General features: G+C 36.8%; 1 protein-coding gene across 1 annotated transcript in view; it reads left to right on the top strand.

Moving 5' to 3' along the window:
* Positions 1–230: 230 nt before the first annotated feature.
* The window catches only part of LOC114363814 (decaprenyl diphosphate synthase subunit 1 qless), a 30,045-nt gene continuing 7,658 nt past the window's right edge, over positions 231–22,617 (top strand). Inside the window, exons 1-2 of the mRNA XM_028319641.1 lie at positions 231–390; positions 6,821–6,962. Of these exons, the coding sequence (XP_028175442.1) occupies positions 335–390; positions 6,821–6,962 (198 nt within the window). The 5' untranslated portion in view covers positions 231–334. The remainder of the gene's footprint in view (positions 391–6,820; positions 6,963–22,617) is intronic.

Raw genomic sequence — 22,617 nt, 5'->3', positions numbered from 1 at the left:
AAGGCTGTTGGAGTTTTAACTCTAGAATGTTGTAGAATGACGAATGGCATTAAGCTCGCCTTTTTGTACAGAACATTATTGTGTGTGCAATAGTCTTTAAATAAAAATAATAAAAAATGTTTATAACTTTCGATTTTGATTTTCCTCATCATTTTGCTGCCAATAAGTTATGTTAATCTGAATATGTGTTCTTGTTTTACAATATTCAAAGGCTGGATCCCAACTCGACTGTAGTCCGTCTGCTTAACAGGAGCTGGAGAAAAACACGAACCAGGCGGAACTGAACACCATAGCTACATACTACTTCGACGGGCAGGGCAAGGCGCTCAGGCCCATGGTGGCGATACTTATGGCGCGGGCCGTCAACTACCACGTCTACGGTGAAAATAGGTAAGAGTTTATCAATTAATATCCTTGACATCCCATTATCTGTCTCAAATTAAGCAGCTTGTACTATGGGTACCGGACAATGGATACGAACAAACTGAGGTGCAATTGTGTAAAGCAATCGTAATCATTTGACAGTTCATAACGTACGATTATTCTGTCAAACGCTTTGTTTATCTGACATAATCGTACGTTATGAACTGTCAAATGATTACGATTGCTTTACACAATTCCACCTCTGAAACATATAAATATGTGCATTGTGCATAGATATTATACATAGAAAACCAGACTCACACAATAAGTTCATGCTATTGCACACCAATTATTGTTGTGTGCAGCGATCGAACCCGCGACCTCTGGCATTTTAGCATGGTACGCGTTCCACTATGCCGAGTGGTCGACAAGAATTCAGTAATTTATAAAGATCATACCTTTTTCGTACAGTGATTTCGTCGCCCCTAATAATATTACCTCGTCTCTCATTTTACTCAGCGGGTGGTCTCAATTTTCTTTATAATTATTTCATTAATTAAATTGACCTACACTCCTATACATAGAATAATGCTCATATTTTTTATCAAATCTAGAAGTCATCACCTAAAATAAAACCTTGACAAGGACACCTGTATTAATAAAATATAATTTTGATATCTTTATACCCGTTTGGAAATTCCAATTGAAATCTGGTTTCCTTCCTACACAAGAATTGTATAATATATAATATTCGTATTATATAAATACTAGTGTGAAGTCAAAGGTCGTTAAATATTATAAATTCAATCTGTGCGGAAAATAACCTGTCATCCATATATCACATTCGATTCGTCCTAGCGATAAATGCGAGGTCATTGTACCTAAAAAGTTAAACCGATCAAAGACATTATATTTCAAGTGCGATTCTGTATTTTGTTCCAGTACATCTTCACAGATCCATGTAGTCTTTCGGTTTCTACTTTTATTACTTAGTGGCGTGGACATAGCTTAGTAGTCGTCTAGATTAACACAGACCTTTTATTTTAAAAATAAATAAATATCCTTGGACATTTTACACTACGCCGCTAGCCCCAAACTAAGCACAGGCACAGCTTGTACTATATTTTTTTTTGTAAATACATACATATTATATACATAGAAAACACCCAGACCCGTCACAGAAATTAAAATTCATCATTTCGATTTCTGCCCGGCCGGGAATCGAACCCGGGACCTCTCGGCATAGTAGTCAGTTCTGAACCACTACACCAAACGGCCGGCTTATTTAAGTATATGGACCTGCATTCAGTAGAGTTCTCATACATAAAGCTGTAAATTAAATTTTACTTTTCCCGACACTGAGATACTGACACAAATTCTATAGCTTTATTATTGTTCACAAAAGACTAATACAGGTTGACTTTTTTTTTTGGAAAATCCCAACTAGGTGTGAAGATGATCTAACTCATATATCGCTAAGTGACTAATGAAATGACACAATGTAATGAATTGAAAAAATATGAATTTCATTAAAAAAACTGTACCAAACTAGTTTCTCCTCAAAAACTGATCGCCGGGGTCATACTGATTTCTGTAACGTTATTAGGAACAAGGTCATATTGAATATTTGACCTTTAATACACATATAATTGAAAAAAATGATTACAGCAATGTCCGTCGTAACTTCTACTTCTAGTTCGTTCAAAACCCGTTATGTATAAACCGTATGTAAATTAGCTGTAAATAGTGTAGGGCTTGCAAATTGAGAGACCGCCCACACTGACAGCTTACATTGTTAAAATTTTAACTAGATAAGTATCTGGAAATAAAAAAAAAAACTACTTGAGTTTAAAATACTGTACGTGACCTCACGAGAACGTGCGTAATACAATAGAACTCAGTATATCCTATTTATTATACCTAATATGAATTTATGTAATGCATACATCCAGCTGATGATACTCGTACCCGGTAGTCATAGTAAAACTGCGCATTATACAAAGGCCTTAAAATTTTACTTATCATTATAATATTTTACCATGAATTTAAACGTCATCCAATAAATATTTAAACTAACTTCCGAGTGTGAAGGTGATTTTTGCATATAATTACTTCCTATTTCAAAAAGAAATAAAAACAAAACTCTAATTTATAGAAGTCTAGTCGTGTATAATCGCCGAGTTATTTGTAATGAAGACAGTTCGCGGCAAACTTGTTTTAGCATTAATAGCCAGCCAGCGTATATTAGTTAACACGCGGCGGCTGCTTGCCCAACTGTTTTGATTTAGCAATATGATTGCGGTCAACATAGTTCAATGTCTAGCTGAGCATTCTTCGACTATTGCGTTTTTCTATATTTTTACAATTTCTCAATGGACAACTTAGTGTGTGCATCTTCATTATTATCACCTTAAATCGATATTAACCACTTGTTTGAGCGTAAGCTTGTGCCACGGAAAAAAGAAAATTTCTTATTTCAAGTTATTCGATTTACTCAAATCAGGTTTTTTTTGCTTTGGTGTCATGAACCCATCTGCAGGTGACATAAGTCTTACGCTCATTAGCTGAGGCTTTTGTCCCACCTGCCGTCAACTTGTCTGGCTATATTACCCACGCTAATAATAATATATTGGCGTTTCTCTGCCAGATATGACCTTCTTTTGCACATAGCCTTCAGAAAGTCGAGGTTTTGCGGCATACTTCAAAGGTTTTCATTAGATATCCAACTAACGATATTAAATCCATCTATTTTCAGGGTCTCTACATTAATATTAATGTTCATTATTTATTAATAAATTCATACTAAAAGAAGTCAAGATCCTGAAAGGTTTAAGTTTAAAGACATTTACTTTTTCTCACGCCTATCCTGCGGTGATTCACGAGACTTTTTCCTTATACATCCTTAAAATAGCCTGGGATTCCTCTAGACTATTGTAAAAACCCTATTGCTCCCGATAAGTACAATTGTATAATCAGCGTTTTTATTTCAATACATGAATAGCAAATTGTCCATTGAAGAGTACGTGCACGCACTCCCTGTGATTCGCCGCTGACTGCTCTTTACATGCTGAGAATATTTAAAGTACTGGTAGATGCGATAAGTGCGTTACGATATTACTGCTGCGAACAGAATTATTTATAAATGAGCGAAATCCTTCATGCATACTAAAAATATCCTTGGAAAAAAACACTCATTTATAGCCATCATAAAACAAATTACTTAACTGCCGCTTTTACGTCTTGACTGCCGCTTTTTAAGCGGTATATTTAGCGTTATCATTTATTGGTTTTCTATTTTTACTAATTTACGTAACTAGCTACTTAAAAACTGACTTATTGTAGTTCAATGGATATTGATAAGTCTGTGTACGTTTGTACAGTCGCGGAATGAAAAGGTTCGTCAGTTTTCAAATTGATTCCTTCAACGAATCGCGAGCACATATTATTACCTTTTGAAACTATGTTACAGAATAATCTCGAGTTAGACAATATAATCTTTAACTATTAGTCAGTAAAGTTCAAAATTATTCAGATTAAAGTTGTTTGACATTTATTTTGTCAAGAAGATTATTATGATTGAACTAAAACCTTCTTGTTGGTTCAACCTGCCATTATTATTTCTATTAAAAAAAATAAATACATTTTGTAACATTGCACTGATGGGACAGAAAAATAAGCAAAACATTCTTTGTTAGCAAACGTCACATTTATTTAAATGTTAGCAGCACTGTTTCTTGCACTGTTATGTTGGCAGGTTTGACTCTTACAGTACCTAGTGCAAGCGAAAACCGACACTAAGGTGACGAACCTTTTCATTCCGCGACTGTACATTGTACTCCAGTTTGATTACATGCAATTTTTATCATCATGTAACGACCCGCAAAGGCAGCTGTTTATGTGCAGTTAGTTACATGAGCGAATGTTATAGCACTTCGCCTATCCGACCTGATCCACCTGTGTGTACAGTCCTATCAACTTAAGCTGAGAATTGCATTTGTGTGAGTGATCGCCAAAAGTACCGTTAGTAAAACACATACAAATAAAATTAATGTTTTATTAAAAGGAAGTCTATAAAACACTTGCTACCAATTGGGCCGATGTAACGACACTTGACACATCCTTTTAAATAAATAAATAAATAAAAACAGGTCCTCGCTCAGCATATGCCAAGGCACGAAGTACCTCGACGCTGATATTCTGCGAGCACCGTTTATAGAGAGGGCGTCTAGCCANAAATAAAATTAATGTTTTATTAAAAGGAAGTCTATAAAACACTTGCTACCAATTGGGCCGATGTAACGACACTTGACACATCCTTTTAAATAAATAAATAAATAAAAACAGGTCCTCGCTCAGCATATGCCAAGGCACGAAGTACCTCGACGCTGATATTCTGCGAGCACCGTTTATAGAGAGGGCGTCCAGCCAGCCTTACAAAATACAACAAAAAGACAAACTTTATAAAATTACAAAATAAAAACAGACTAAAAACTTTTCGTTCACACCTTTAAAATACGTATTCAATTTGCATAAAATTTCTTTCACTTGGCTGCTTAATGGATTTCGTACAGGAAATTCACTTACAGTAGGAGCCATTTCACTAATATTTGGAACACAATTATATAAAATTACACGTATCTGCTACCAGTACCGGGGGTGAAGTGAAGTATGTGAGCGACAAGGAAGCGGTGCGTGGCGGACGCGCCGCGCTTCAGGCCGCTTGCTATAATAAACCAAGCGCGGGACGCGCCGCGCTTCAAGCCGATTGCCACTCTAAACTATCGGTGTGCACTCACACAAATGCAATTCTCAGCTTAAGTTGAGAGGACTGTACCATCACGCCTTATGTGAAGATTACAACTGGTAATCTTTATTTTAGCGGTAACTTCAAACAAAAACATCTAAAAATCTTGCCTTTAAAGGCGGATCTTCACTTTACTTATTTTTATACATGAACTGGCTCATTCGAGCAATGTTCCAATTGTGTTGCACGGATTTGTGTGATCTTTAAGTTGTACCCTGTGTGTAACTGTGTCTTAGAAATGGAAATCGAACCCAAAATCTTTGGATTGAGATATTCAAACTCTCTATCCATTAGAATCTAATCTAATGACTAGATTATAGAGGCGATTGTTACAGGAGATCCTTAATTAATAAGGGTTTTACTAATCTCCTAAAATTTGTTGTAACTTGACATTGGAGAAACCAAGTCGAAGGAGACGTTAGTGCAGTACAAATAATATTGTATAGTTACAAATACTGCATAATGCAACTGTTTGACTGGTTACCTATTATGCATACCCACAGCTTTTTAGTTGGTTAAACCAGTTAATGACAGCATGTCTATAGCGCAGTTTATTGATAACGGTGTTTTTATCTTGCATTGCCAACGAACCTAATATTAGATAAGTAACAGTTAAATGATAAGCACGTTTAATATTTGTATTGCTAATCGTTGGCCCTGCCGTTTGTTGGGTGCGAGTGTGATGTTAGATAATATATCAAGGACTGATTATTGAGATAAAATGGATTGCCAAATTCAAATTGAATGTTTAAAGATCTTACTTTAAATATGTGTGTAATGGTTTTGGTTTTGTGGAATCCGTTCCAAAGTAGATCTCTGGGCCACAGGAAGGAGTGGCAACGGATCTTATGAAATCACACAACTGGCTGCCAGGTGTGCAGGCTAGTCACTAACGTGTCGCTATCATGTGATAGCGCTACCGACTGGCATACTTTTTTGAAAAATATTTTTATTTATTTTTTGTTTGTAAACACCAGCTTATGGCATCGCATAATTCTACGCTGCCTATAGTATTTTACTTGTTGCCAAACAGTGTAGTACGAGTAGTCAGAAAGTGCAATGATAATTTAAGTTCGATAACTTTTTTTCCATGTCGAATTATCAGGTACAGATAAAATCGACGATTATTTACGCATTGGATGATTCTTCCATTGACTTACGTAATACTTCATCATCATCATCATCATTTCAGTCATAGGACGTCCACTGCTGAACATAGGCCTCCCCAAATGGTTTCCACGTTGATCGATTGGTAGCGGCCTGCGTCCACCGCTTCCCTGCTACCTTTACGATGTCGTCGGTCCACCCTGTAGGTGGACGTCGCACGCTGCGTTTTCCGGTACGCGGCCTCCATTCCAGAACCTTGCTGCCCCGTAATACTTGCTACATGCTAATAATCCTCTCTCTACATATACAGAGCCCAAAGTACGTTTATCGGACGGTGCTAGGTGTACTTAGTACGTCATTATATCCAGTCTAAAATGATTGATTACAATATTGTTGAAACTATACCAATATTATAAAGAGGTCAATCACAAATTGACAAAATCCGCTGCCATTATTATTTTCAGCTTTAAATCATGGTCACATAAGCTTTAAATCTGCCTTCATATCTACTTTGTTATCTTTTATAGCGTGTTTCTGTTTGCACAGTGCACTGCTGCCGTCCCAGCGGCAGGTGGCGATGATCAGCGAGATGATCCACTCGGCGTCACTGATCCACGATGACGTCATCGACCAGAGTGACTTCCGCCGCGGAAAGCCCTCTGTCAACGTGCTCTGGAACCACAAAAAGGTAATGTGTTATTTTTAAACTTTAAACAACCAAAAGTAAACGGTATTGCAGAATTTTAGGTTTCTATTTCTACAGGGTGTTAGGTAAATGAGTATATGAGCCGACACTAGCCATTAACATGGTCATATAAATGGTATGGTGAAGTCAGAAAATTGATATCTTCATTTTAATTATTTTAATTTTCATACAAATCGGATTTTATAAAATTTATTTTGTACGAAAATTAAAAATATTAAAATGATGATATCAAATTTCTGACTTCACCATGCCATTTATATGACCATGTTAACATGGGCTTGTAATGTCGGCTCATATACCCATTTACCTAACACCCTGTATATATCCGTCCTGTTTTTGAAATTAATAATAATGCTAATGTTTTTAAAAATACTACAATAAATAAAGTTTATAAGCCATTAGTTTCCTATTCAAGAAAATATTGAGAGAAAAGATAATTTAATTTATCAATTATAATTTTATCTCACCAATTTCTATTTTTAATTAGCACTAGATTACTTGGCAATAAAAATAACAAATGGCTATTCCACTTAGTCATTCCTAGTTATAAACTACGGATTTGAAAACACGGAAAATACAACGTGCTAATCATATTATTAGAACCACACTCGATTTCAAAGGTAACATTGTTGAATGACTCACTAACTTAACGTAGAATAATACATTAACTTTATTACTTATTTCAATATTACGCAAGCCATTTGAATCAGCCTATTTAGGAATAGACTCGTTAGGCGACGCTAATTTTTCTATTTGAGATTCAATTATTACAAAAATGGATATGTTTTTTACTGTCACATTATTCGAGAAACGTATCCGTAAAAACAAAAAATTGAAGTTATCGTACGTATGTTGAACATTAATATAAAAGCTCTATTTAACACATGCAAAGTTTATGAACAAGTGATGTAAATTTTTGTATACGTAGTATAAGCACGTGGGCTCAAGTGTATAATACATTTATTGTGATTCTACAGTCGCTAGCTCATAGAATATGAATATAAGGGCTCAGTTGTATTGATTGATTATATCATCGCTGACATATTCGATGTAAGTATGTGCTTGCATCCCATGCAGTTTAAACATGCAAATAATCGAATAAGCGTTCACTTTTCGTTTTGCATAAAGTAGTAATTTATGCACGTTATTTTATAAAATCAGCATTTCAAAAACGATGAAATATTATGTCTTTTTGAAATTCATTTTTTTTTTCACTATTTTGCAAATAATCAAAAAACCAGATCTAACAAATTACACAACTCTATAAAATGCTAGACTGAGAAAATAAACAGATGGGTATTTCCCGGTATAGATTATGTAACTTAAAGTTCCGTACTTTTAAGATAAGTTTTGTTGTAAGAGGATATTTGTCTTAGATGATACATATTTTAAAATGGATGGAACTGTGTCGACATACTTATAAGTCGTACAGGTGTTAGAGATGGTCGTTAAAAGTGATTAATAACACAGATAACCATTAAAGCAGTTCATTTATTATGCTATTAAAACTATTTGCAAATGTGTAACTAATTTGTTAAATAATAACGTTCTTCTTGCGGTAGGTACAGCCCAACATCGACATTACTGTTGAGACACTTCAGTTGGCACATACTTACACTCAACCGGTCGAACCTGTCAAATTCTATAGTCTATCCATATTAAATTTCAAGGCTACCGATATAGTGTTAATCCGGATTACAATAATACCATCTCCATTAAGAAATTCCGGTCGTACCATGATTTGAATAAATAACTGGCATGTTTGAGCGCGACACACTTGTTGGAAGTCGTTCGATATTCGAAACTCGTGTGTCCTTTTTATTTCTTTTTCGATGTCATCTCATTGGGCAGACAGAGACGTCCCATTGCTAGATTTATGCTGACTTTGAGCTGAGGCTGATAAAATTCTAGCCATGTATAGTTTGACAGCGACAGTTTTCCCGTCTACTATTTCCAGTTGGTAAAAATTACTCAACGTGATTTCCTAATCGAATCATTAAAACATTTTAATCTTAATAGCTCCCAAGTCTGTTCAGAAAAGTGGATATTATTTATGTTGTCGTTTCATTCATGCTGCTTCTAAATATGACCGTTCTATTTCTCCTTGTGAACAGACGGCTCATTGCTGGAATAACCCGAATAAATTTAATTATGCTTCTAGCGTCGCGTCGCGTCATGTCTAGAATGAAAAATGTCAGCTTATTACTTATAAACTTTATATTCCTAAAGGTTGTCTGTTGCTAAGCTGGCTACTGTATAGATATTATGTATGATTCATTATTTATACCGATATGAATGATGTTATAGTTTCTCAATAGTCAATTTAAATCAGTATAGATAGGTTTAGTTCTAAAATCTTCGATTTCATGTTGCATGCCGGTGTGCTGAACTTCAAAAGTAGAGCAAAATACACCATTGGCATAATTGAAAAAGACCTACAATAAAAGACGATTAAAGTAAAAAAGCAATTACATTTTCAATTGTGTTTGCGGGTCTGCGGCGGATGTGGGAAATGTAGGTTAAGATCACGCCATTCAGCTCGTGCCTCAATGAAACGCGCCAGCTCTCGAGCTAATCGTGGAATTGTTACGATTTCTCACCGACACTACGACAAGACTACAAGATTAAACCTATTTTATTTCCATTAACACAAGTGGTGTACCTGTTGCCTTGTATAGTGCGTCCTCGTGTATTTATTCAACAATCAATCATCAAGTTGGAATCTGAATAATTTATGTTCATTTGTACTGCGCCGAGCAGACGCTTTAACCAGCTTTTCTCACCGCGAGAGCAAGTTGTTTTATTTGCCTGAAAATCAAGAAGCAAAGCAGTTTAAAATATTCCGCCGTTAAATCATTGGTTTAACAATATTAGTCGAACCTTAAGCGCGCACGCACTATTTACCCATTTGTAGAATAAATATTGATACGCGGAGCTCTGCTAGCATATTCAATTTCGCTTTCATCTTCCATAGAAAGCTATTTTTGCTATGTTGCTGACCTCCTTGCCGGTATCACTTTTACTTGCGTGATGACGACAGTAAATGACTCAAGAATTTGGCGTATCACGAATTCTTTTACTGACGAAAAATGCTGATTATTTCTTTTTATTTATAATCTGATAATGAATAAACGAATTTTTTATTAATTTAACAGTCATTTGCTTGACTTCTTACCAGACCCGTTAACTTTGTAAAAAGGAAAAGAGTCATCAAATGGGTCATCGAGTCAGGTTCAGGTTGTTGCCCTAACTCGAAAAAGAGTAAATATAATCTGTGGTAAGTAGTGCGTAGCGTCATCGCTTCGTTGGCGGGGTTACTACCACGTATTGTGGGCAGGCGATCATTCCTTTCTCTCGCCAGCCGAAGAAGCGAGACAGCGGCGGCCGGTGTTTACGATACATACGTAGTAGTGGAGAGTGCTGGCGAGTCTGAGACGCGCCTCACATACCCGCGAGAGGCCGAAAGCTGGGCGACCCTAGGTGAAAGTGCCGCCCCGCCTCACACCCAACAAATTTTTGATATCAACTTGTTTTAGTCCGGTACATGACTGTGTAACCCATAAAATGTATATCAGGCGTGTTTAATTAGCTTTAAGTAGCCGTGTTAAACTCGTGCTTTTTCAAATGTGAAAAGCAATGTCGATTGGTTGGCAAAAATAAATACGTACACTGTTATGAGTTTCTGAAGTAGAACGCAAGGTGTCGTCCCTACTAGGTGCGACGAGCCATGTAAACAAGCTAGGTACGAGTAACATTTGAGACACGATCATTGTGTAATGGATCCTCTAAATGAATATGTTTGCTATATACATTATGGCTATTAGTTTGGTCAAGGCGTTATTCGTCAGTATTGTCATATCTCGTAACACTACACTATGCCCATGAGTTTACAAACGTTCTTGTTTCATTGAAATATTGCAAAGTGTTGAGTTGGCGATAACAGAATAAATAAATGTTGGTAAAAATGCTTTGTCATCATGGTTTAAACAATACAAAGGGTTTTATCGTCATAGAGTTTATTATAGCGACTAGTAAGCCTGACGCGTTTCGTCCTTCGCGTATAAAATGCCTATGTGCTGCAATAACATCTTCCGGCAATGCGTTGTGATCTCAAGTTTGGAACGCCGCGTGAATCAACAACGCGGATTGTGGGCACACTTTAACGCTCGACTCTTAGCTTAGGAGCCTAGAGGCTAGTGGCAGCTTCAATGTTGTGCAATTTGGCTCATGGTTGACCTTTGACTTGAATGTATTAAAATAAAATTATCTATTTGCCCGCGAGCTCGAGTTATCAAAAGAATCCGATTAAAGCCATCATCATAGACAGACTTTAACATTGAGTTAAAATATAGAGTCACTCTCAACTTTTTATTTTCGACTGATTGTTGTGGATTAACACTCGTGAACGGTGCCTTTAGTTCATTTAGCGTCTAGTGAACATGCTTCAAGGCTGTCACTATCCTGGATGTACATATGCTTTGCATTTTCTCATTACGGATGTTGAATCTTTGGAATGTGGCGGCGTCGAAACGTCAACACTGAACTATGTCCGCCCGACCGTATTTGAATTGTGTCTTTCAAACATGCCAAATGTTGATTTTATTTGTTAAGGCGATTTTCTTACTGCCATAATTAGCTCTATGTACACTATATTGTATCTCACGGAGCCAGCCTCTAGGCGCGTCTGTTTAACTTTAACACATCACGTGCGTGTGTGGATCTTACTTTATTTACTCGTTACGTAATTAAGGTAATTAATAATTGACTCTGATTAACATTCATAAGTCATAAGGCTAAGTACAAACTTAAAATTAATAATTAATGCTTTTAAAGCAGGATCATATGCAAACGCAGATACTTAACCAATGTTGACGTAAAGAAGTTCATTGTGTTAATAGGTCGTCAACCTCTGTGATGCGTTTGAATGTTCGTTCTAAATTAAAGGTGCGTTTGCTTTAGTTATCGGCACAATAGGCAAGGTTGGTCGAAATCATGCAAAAAACACGTCAGCAGCGTATTGCAGATTCCTATCGTACTTGCGACCATTGTTCAGAATATGTCTCGTTCCTTATTGTTCTACCGTCTGTACTTTGCTTTGAAATAGCGAGTTTAAATGAGGACCGAGTGCGTGGGCAGAATTGTTAAAATTATAGCACATTATAATTTATTCCTACTATAATTAATACTTTGAAGAAGCTATGTTGAAGTTGAAAATAGTATTTTTAAGTAGAAAAGCATCTTATGAATTATTATCTTGTTAATATTTATTAATTTTATCTGACAAGTCGCGTATTGTGTCATAGTTCAAGAAATCTTTTTTCACTTTTATTGAGCTCAATTTGTTTCCTTTTAAGGGTACATGTAGATGTTTAAAAAAAAATCCATTTAACAGAAATCAGATGAGGCGGAAAACATAAGAGGCAAAATAAATTACCAACCGAAAGTCATGAATTTTTCTTCTATAATTTCTGACGTAACTGTGTCTGAATCTGGTACCTTTATGAAATTCGGCGGATATCCGTATGCAACGTTACTCTGTTACGTAATTATACAGCTGCGTATTATGTCGGCGTTTGCTTTGTGAGAACAAGTCGCCGCTGACGATTAATATAGCCCACTCAAATTATCGGCGGAAAGAACTAGGTCTTCGGACTCGAGTTTAAACTGAATGAAGGCGTTTTTATTGCAGTTATGCAGTATGTCTTACGAATAGTATCAAGCAGAGGTAGTGGTAGAGTTAAATATTACTGTGACTACCGGCTCATATACATGTGAACAAATGCATCATATTTTTCCTGTAACACTTCAAGAATGCACTGATCTTACTGCTTGATATTTGGTATGATTAATGTATTCTGCAGGTCGCATATTAAACATAATAAATGATGAACCGTCAGCAAAAAATATTTTATGGATATTTTTTATTGTCTGTAAGATGCAAGGACGCGAGCGCTAGATCGGTGATAGCTTTCACCGCCAGGCGTCAAGTGCGTTAACACCGCATCTGTCATAGACTCGATACCAATTTGCTCACATGTGAGACAAGGTTATTGAACTTGCAGCTTACGAAATTATATCGCTATATTACTCCTCTATTTATATTAATTGATTACGCAATTACTTTCTAACGTGTCCGCGAAACGTAGTCTTTTTTAACTTTTTCGACAGTATTTTTGTAAGAAACACTGATAAATGATATCTGTCAAATTAAAATATACTATGAGACTTCAATATCACAAGTATCACAACAATATTCAACGCAACGAATGCACCTTTATTGGATAGGAAATAATAATACCTTGTATTTTACTTCCATTAAGAGATTATAATATAAAAAGTAAATTATCCTTTTATGAAGATGTGAAGCAGTAATTACTTTAACAATAAATAAACAGGTATATTTTGAACGAAAAGTAAACTGAAGTAATCTACAAGCACATTAATGAACGCAACCGGATAACCCGAGGAAAAGATCGAGTGAATAACCAAACACCTCGACTTTCTCTTCGGCTCGATTTTTTCTTATTAGGGCCTTGACCGCGATCTTTGAAGGATTTGGATGCGATTGCCCGTTTCATTATGAGCCCTATAGTGATGATTCCCATACACTTTTTGTACTTAACCCCTTATAATTTTCACCGTTTACCTACAATTATGGACGCTTTTCGATGGCCATTATTCGCCATATATTTTAATGTACTTATTTAAATGTAAAAAAATACTTGACTATCACCTTAAACCCGGGGTAATCAATCGGTATTTATATGAAAATTGATGACTACGTCGAGTACTGATGTAGATGAATATCGTCGGCTAACACGCCTTGTACTGCAATTAATTGGTAATATTTATGTTAAATGTCACGAACTCTTGACGGATTGTGTGATGCCATTAAAAGATTTTCAGACGGAAGAGTTGCATTATTGTGTACTATACTTATATGTAAATGTTGTACGGAAGAAAGAGCTCATAATTAAGGTCATAACTCTTTTGTAAGAAGATCTGGTCGTTGACTTTTCAGATAAGTAAATGCGACGTTTATTTATTCATTGCAATAAATATGGAGTTCGTTTTAAATTTTAATTTAATGTCTCTCTTGGTGTGAACGATAATAATCAACTTGACCTTTCCTCTAGTGCATTTCGGACACCTGTGAAGTGCGCTACCGCCGCACGCTACCCAAAGATTGGTTCAGATTTATTGATCAAGGCTGTATGAAGCTAAACCCTTCACTCGGTTGAAGAATAATATAGACTTGTTCTAAGCAGTGGCTGAGCATTATTTTGTGTAATACTAATTTTAAAATGAAATATTTATTTTTAATAATAGACTTTTCATACTAGCGCTCGTTGATGTCTTATACTGACGCTGTGTTCGTAGCTTCGTAGCGACGTAGAAAATACGCGTAGAGCTACTTCATTACCTCTGATTGTTAAAGCGATATCACACATAGTTTACGGATGCAAGTCAATAGGGATGTTTCCTGGGTCAAAAAGAAAGAGTTTTAATTAGTCCGTCAGTTAACTTATCAAAAAATACTCTACACGTATTTTTCACTTTTTCAAACTAATGAAAATTTAAAGAGATAAAGCGCGCCAAAGTTCATACGAAGAGGCCCGTGACGTCAATGCGTGCATAAAAGTGCCGCACGTTGTGACGTCGTGCGGAACTTCAAGACACCATAAGTATGTAATTATTTGTTAGATTGACAAATAAAAATGTATCCAATATTTTTTGATATTAAACATGACGGACTACAAACATTTTTTTAGGAAACTAGCCTATTGTGAGATGTCACACACCTCTTAGCGTCGGGTCAGTAAAGTGTGAATCAGCAACGGAGAGCTTTGCACATGTAATCAAAGCTGCGATTTCAGACACCCGGCACCTTTGTTTGCTTACAAATTAATATATGAATGAAAGCAGGTGGACTATTACTTTCTATTGATGGTTCATTGTATGACGACGTTCCGATGAAAGCAAAATTCGTATAACACTTTCCTCAAACGACCCACCGCTGCGAGTATTTGATAAAAGTGTGTAGTAAAAAACTGGTCTTTGTAACTGTACTAACAAGGAGCGAGGGAGGGGATGTGGGTCAGACATTACTGCCGCTGGCATTCCACCTGCAACCTTGTGGCTAAGCACACCCACTGGTGTGAACAGACTCAAGATATCCAAGTTTGAGGATTTACGACATTCTTGTAATATTTGCAAGTCTGTTGACGTGCACTATTTTTACGTGCTCACGCTTGAAATGCGGTGATCTTATGAAAGAATAACATATGACAGAAGTTCAAATATTATACTCGACGATGTGTCAGTGATGATGCAACTTAAGAGTTTGTTACTTCGTCCTCAATCAAAAGTAAAAATGTTCTGGTCACTTTCTTCGCGTGACACGCATACGACGCGAAAACAGTTCAAGTAAAACTTGTCGCTTAACTGTTTCGTGAGAAGTGGGAACCGCTGGAGCTGTATGTGGAACGGACGCCGCTCACTGGCCGCCCCGGGTCTCTTATGTTGAACGTGGGATGGACATGATACACTGTTATTTATTGTTAAGTACTACTTTGCTGAATTAGTTTATTACATGCAAAACTGTAATTGAATGAGTATGTTATGTTATGTTATTAAGTGTCAGCTTTAATTACAATTTTTAAAATAAAACGTTTATCTCCCAATCTACTTAGTATAATCTCGCCCGAAGCTCAATCAATTAACGACTGACCTCCTTCTAAGAGTATAATTAGTTAGTTTATATTGCCATTTTGTAGCCGTAACCTGGTATAGTTCTGTAAATATTTATATCATGTTTGAATTTCGCTCTATTGAAAATATTTAGTTGGGATCATAATGGAAGTATGTTTTCAAATAGCACTTACATATAAAAAAGATATCGATGAATTAGCCTGTGCAAATTCCCGTTTATAAGAAAAGGTTCAGAAATATTTCGGTACCTTTTCATATAAACGGGAATTAAATGCAAATAAGCTATAATTATTACGTCTTAATATTATGATAGTTAATTAAAAAATAAGTTTAAATTAGTCAAATGATTGGTAATCGAAGGATGATGACACACCTCTCGGTCTATGAATGAGATCTTTCGTCAGTGCAGCGATTAAGTTGTATGCTTATTGACATTTGACTTCAAGAGCGATTGTAACTCTGAGGAGGCAAGAGCCTTGAGACTCCATGTCAAGGTCACGCGTTCTTCTTCATCTTGCGTTATCGTGAGGCGTGGTAGATGTGTGAATCGCGGAACTTCTCGTAGATTCTACTAATTTGGTGACATGTTTATACTGTGTTTCACAAGTTACAGTTAAGGCAGCGTTGGCACTGACAGGTTTTATCGATAGAGTGTTATTTGTGGCAGACGCCTAAAACGTTTAATTCAGAATCCAAAAAAAAAATACAGTTGTATAACTCAATAAATGGTTTTCTAACGCGTCCATTGTTTATTGTTCAAGCATGTAACAACAATGCCTCACGTTTAGTATTAGACCTGTAAATCAACTAGGACAATCTGTCGATGTAACTAATTAATTAAGCACAGCGCACACGCACGTTACGCGCAGAACCGGTGTTTAGCCTGCGCATACGCGCCCTAAGGGAGCTTACACATTGCGACTTTTTGCAGCGATGCAAACGCGCGGTTGAGAGTCTTTTAAAGTCAGATTGCATCGCTGCTTCTAGTAACGCATGTGTGTAAAGGTAGATGTTTTGCGACTGTATTGATGCTGCATCGCGACTGAATTGCTTTTGTTACGCTGCAAAAAGTCGCAATGTAAAAGAGCCCTAACAGATGTCGAAACGATGGCCCGCCCGGCCACTAATCGTCACTAGATACCCTGAGTTTCGCAACTACCGGACCTTCCACTCACTCGATACGAGCGTTCGATAGATTGCAATTCGACGTGTATCAATCTTGTTTGTATAATATTTAATGTTAGTTTTAAAAAGATTTTATATTCTTTCCTTACACTCTCTTCTTTATTATTAACGTACTTTATGGCACTTTATTAGGTCATAAACCACGCTGGCTTGTTTTCTAGATTGATTTGTTTAATCCGTGTGTAATCACTGAAGAAATCGAGCCAAGAGCGAATTAGATTTGCGCTCTGATGATTATGTACCCGACCTAACCCAACATTTTTATCCATCTCTTGGGTGTTGCAAGTTCTCTCAGATTCAATTGGAAGTATGATATCCTCTTCTGTAAAATAGTAAAATAATATGTAATGGCACAGAATAAGTAATAGGTAATGGGTTGTTTTAAACATGAGTGGGAAACTCTGCATGTATTTTTGAATCCACTGGTTATATTGTGTTTATAAGTGACGCACTTAATAGCATGCTTTATGGGGTTGATTGCTTATATCTGTAAGTACCAATTTATACGTGTGTGGATTGCAAAACGAATATTTGTAATGTTCGGAAAATGTCATTGGACCGGTTGCTGAATGTAGGTCGGTATAAACGATTTATAAACCACTCCTAATTGTAATTTTCTTTGTCATACAAAGTAAATATTGTATTTAAAGCAATTTTATAATAATTCACATAATTGCTTTAAAATAACTGCAAATTATTATGCCTTGGTCTTATTTCATTTAATTAAACGTCCTTCGATATTTTTTTTTGTGCCGTAGTCTACTGCCTCCAATTCTATTGTTGTCCAGTAATGTTATGAACTTCTATTATAGTAGCTTCTTTTATTTTGTTATGTTTTAAGTTTTTTGTATCAGCTGCTTGTAATTAGGTAATACTAGCACGCACGAGCATTTGTCAACATTTTAGTTTAAACGAACTCCAAGGGCGACTACTTAGTAATAACCGCAAACGTAGGCAAAGAAATCTACATACCTACTTAATATAATATTTTATGCACATATTGTTCGGCATGAATAATTAGTTGGATTTTATTTCAAAGCAATCAAACAGGTGATATTCGTTTGTTAGTGAACCGATATCAGTTTGTCCTCTATAATTTATACACTTCATACATATTAGAATTGAAAAACAAAAAAACAATACTTGGTACAGCTTAGATTAGCTTAGAAACGTTTTGTGGTTTTCAGAGCTGTAATATCAGAAGAGCTATGTTTTGGTTCTGTATCGATGGTTAAGCAGGTGGATGCAGTTCCGGCCAGTGCAGAAATGGCTGCGGTTTGAAGGATAAGGGGGGATTCAAGGCCGGCCGTAACATCCCGCCATTCACCTTCCGCGCCGCCCGCCGGCACCCGCGCCCACTGTCAAGGCTGCTTGCGACACTCCGGCGCACGCGCACAGCCGCTGCGGACATCTACCCGCACCAGACTGCCTTATGAAAATAATGTCGCAACCGCTCTGATACTGGCCTTCGCCTATACTCAAATTAAAAAGTCAATAGCGCACCATCGCGTATAATTTACGATGAAATACCCACTGCCTGCATCGACAGTTCGACACGACATTCCGTGGACTATGTTATTCCCCTCTCATTACGGCTATGACTGAAAAAGTACAATCGACTTTTTAAACGTTGTCTACATCCTTATATTATTTCGTTACAATCCAACGATCATCCGGGGTGATTGACATTACTGCCTTGAAAAAATATAATTAAAGATCTTTCGTTCGTCATCATACGATTTAACTCAACAGTTTTCAATAGGAAAATGAATATTTATAGTGTTGTCTTCTGTGCGAAACCAGCATAAGCTTAGTGATTCAAACCTGGTGCAAACTTGCATTACAATGTATAGGTGTAATGAATTACAGAATAGAAACCACAACGCATTCAGAATTAAGTTGGCGTGAAATCGTAGAGATTTTTCTGGTAAATTATTCATGTGGCTCACGTTGGGCTGACTTTCGACGCGTTCATGTGAAAGCCTTTCACTCTTATTATGGGAGTTGCATCTTTTGTAGATATAAATCGGAATTAACCAAGAAATTATAACCCTTTGTTAACAAAGTTGACCCCGCGGGTACCATTGTTGTAGGTAACATAAAAATGGACTTTAGACGCTTTGACTGTTGAATGGATGAGGGCATCTAATAACAGGTTTGTACTGATAGATTATTTTGGTTGTTCATGTTGGAATTCAATCGGTTACTTAGATGTTGCCCGCGCGTTTCGTGCTGGCACCGAGCGGGGCGCGTGCGTGTAACGGATGCGTTTTTAGTCCGGCTAGTCGACGGCGGAAAGTGTGTTAATGCGTGCGCGATTTGCGCAACCGACCGCATACGATATGCGCCACCACCACTCGCTCCCGTATACGATCCCGTTGCTTGCAAACACCGGGCTCATTAATCTGACAATCGACAGGTATTCATCAAAATGAACGATCATTGAACTGCGGTCTGCGCCGTAAGTTGCTAAACTGACAGCGTAACGTAATGAGGTGTAAACTGGCTCTAACTATCGAAGATTATATCAATGACGGAAGATTTCTATCTGGTGCCGTGTAGACACGGTTAAAAATTTATGGCTGTAAACATTCTGAGTTTGTATACGAGTAATATTAATTTAGTGTGCCAGCCGGGTGCCTCCAGCCAGGCTCGCATTGGATGGGAGAAACACTCGCGCGTCCGCGTCACCACCCAACCGCTTTCACATTCTGTAACTCGCCTTATGCCCAGAAAGGTCATACTTCGTTACGCTGTGGTCCACGAAGGGTAATCGTCGGAAATCTGGTTATAATTTAATTTTATTATTATAAATTCCAATCTAATCTATAAAATTAAGGTGTCGAAAATGGAACGAGGTTGTTGTGGTTTCCTTAAAAATGTTATCTGTTTTTTGTCTGTTAATAATTATGAATTATGAGCGAGCTTCGTTTTTAATAACCTGCCCAATAAAATATCACTACAAGTAGAGTCTTGTTATCGTTCTAGTTACAATTTTAAAGTAATGTTGAAACTTAGGCGCAATTAACCTAAGTTAATTAATAATACCTAACTATTATAGGGCTGTTTATTGCTTTTATTTCCATTTCAAGCTTTGTTTAATGACATTAAATGCGTTCGTGGGCCATTTTCATCCACGCAACTTAAGAAAATAGTACTATATTAATAATAATATTTGTAGAGAAAAGTATATTAAGTACTGCTTGTTGCGACTTAATTATAAACATAGAGACAATTAGCTAAAATAATGTGTTATTTGTACTTAGCACATTTCGTCAATGTTTCGTATCAAATGTTCGCTGTCCTTGTCAGTCAAATATTCGGTTTAAGTCCAAAAGTTTATCAGGCAAATGCGTACCGTCCAGTTTCCAAGTTACTTCCTCGGAGGTAGTCAGCTTTTCCTGTTCCTGTATCGGCAGTATGTAGGTGAATGGAAGCCGGTTACTGGATGTGGGCTAACAAGTGTCCAGCGATTGTTAATGAGCACCGAGTCATCGGTCCCGGAGCGGGTGCCACTGTTAGACCTGGTTTACACGATTGGTTGATGTTTTATTCTTCTTTTTTTGCCTCGCCTTATCCCGTTACGCGAGGTGATTTCCCAATCAAACGTCTTATTTGTAGTCCCAATATTTTCATGATTAGTTCATGTTTTATTATTGTGAATAAAAGGGGAAATAACTTTATTCATGTAAAGGGCGCGTATAAATTATGTAGATAGTATCTGTATGCTGGTACTTCCCCGTGTCCTTGTATTACATACTTGGATGTGCGACTTCTACATTGTACAGTAATTTCAAATGCAGCTACGACAGTCGTTGACATCAGCCAAGTCTCTGAAGTCTCTATAATGTAGGCGTTATGTAGATGTATATGCGGAGCGGATGAATTGGAACAGTCAAATCAATTAGCGGTTGTTAATTTCCTGATTTGACATTTTTATGTTTACGCTCAATACGCTCTACTGCAACATATTTACATAAATTCGTGCAAGGCTAAAATCCGCTACCAACCGGGCAACATGTAAAGCATTGGGAGAGGCCTATGTTCAGCAGTGGACGTCCTATGGCTGAGATGATGATGATATAAAACCCAGCTGAAGTTGATTAATCAGTTCGTAATTCACCATCGCTGCTGTTTAGTTTTAATTTTAGCCTGTTCCGTGTGTACACGGCCTAAGCAGGCGCGTAGGGGGGTGGGGCGCGGGGGCTCGGAAGCGGCCGGCGAAACGTGCGCGCGCGGCATTAGTATGCGCCCGACCACCGCATCACAACTTTCCCAACATTCTTACCGACAGCTGCAGGAGAAATGAGCGCCACCGATACATTTTATAATCAAATCGATGCTTTACGTCGTTATGCGTGCATTATGCTTGTTTACCTTTTTATAAACCTGCAAAATTATTGTTTTGTATATTTCACGTGACTATAATAACATTATTTCAACAATAAATGCATTGCACCTATAGTACAAGCTTTGCTTAGTATCGGTAGCCCAACATTCTGATCGCGCTTGTGTGGTTTTGACTGGGCGAGGCAGCCACATAAAAAGCCTAACAAAAGCCGGACAGGACGGACAAGATAATTTTTGGCCGGACAAGTCCCTAAAAAGCCAAACATGGCTAAAGCCGGACACCTGGCAACCCTAGGCGCAGTGTTAAATATCCAAGGATATTTATTTATTAATTATAACCAAGAGTGATGTATTTCAAACATCAAAACGTATTAACTATTGAATTAATCACTCGTTAACACTTAAGGACTCGCTAATGGGTCTAACGGACCCAGTTCTTCAATATTTGTGTAATAACTTTTAAAGTTTGACGTTTGCGATGTTGTCGCTCTTAGTACCTTTCCACAACTTTGTAGCACGGCCAATAGTGGTCATAATCGTCAAATAGCCCACTGCATGTAATTGCTACAGACGAAAAATGTGTTTTTCAGTCCAATTGACCCGGTAAATACATGATTTTTTTTAATGTTCTATACAAATTTCTCATTAATTGTTAATTGGTATAAGTAGGCAAATCATAGTAGTTTACGAAAATAAACAAGGTGTTTTTTAAAATAATTAATTACAAAATTTTCATAAATAACCTTCATTTTGCCAAAAAAAACCTTCAATTTTTTAAATAAGTTGTTATTTTAGAAAAAGGCAATAAATATGACTATTTGGTTTATTATTTTGTCTTTGTTTATATCATATTATCCTTCTAATAAAGTAGTTTTCACTTTATTAAGAGTTTTTGAAAAATACATAGGATTTTATATACTGGGTCCAGCGCACCCGGTAGCGAGTATGAATGTTACAAATTAAGGCGCGAGTCCTCAAGTGTTAATTACTGCCTAATAATACCTTATATTAGTTGTAAAGCAAACAGTAAAACGTGTCTTCAAATATATTATCTACAAAACTCAGTTTATTAACCCGTTAAATACTAAAGAATCTTGGGTAATGTATCTACTTTATCGTAACTAGTCGTCATTGAACTGAATTTTCAAATGCGGTTGTACGCCTCACGCCGAATTGGCTGCCCGTGTTGCAACGATCTACTTAAATATGTCGATTTAAGTAATTAACGCTACCTACTAATGGCTAGTGAAAAAAATCTCGCAAAAGCTAATCCATCAAATTAAAGCAGAAGGTATATGGAATAAATTACTTTATTTTTTAATGCTCAAGGAGAGAGATTGAGGATACAAAAAAACTCCTTATAGTTATTACTGTAAGCTTATTAATCAAA

This window comes from Ostrinia furnacalis, unplaced genomic scaffold, assembly GCF_004193835.3.
Source record: "Ostrinia furnacalis isolate ACB-3 unplaced genomic scaffold, ASM419383v2 OfSCF7311, whole genome shotgun sequence".
Taxonomy (NCBI): Eukaryota; Metazoa; Arthropoda; class Insecta; order Lepidoptera; family Crambidae; genus Ostrinia; species Ostrinia furnacalis.
This window is presented reverse-complemented; position numbering and strand designations above follow the sequence as displayed.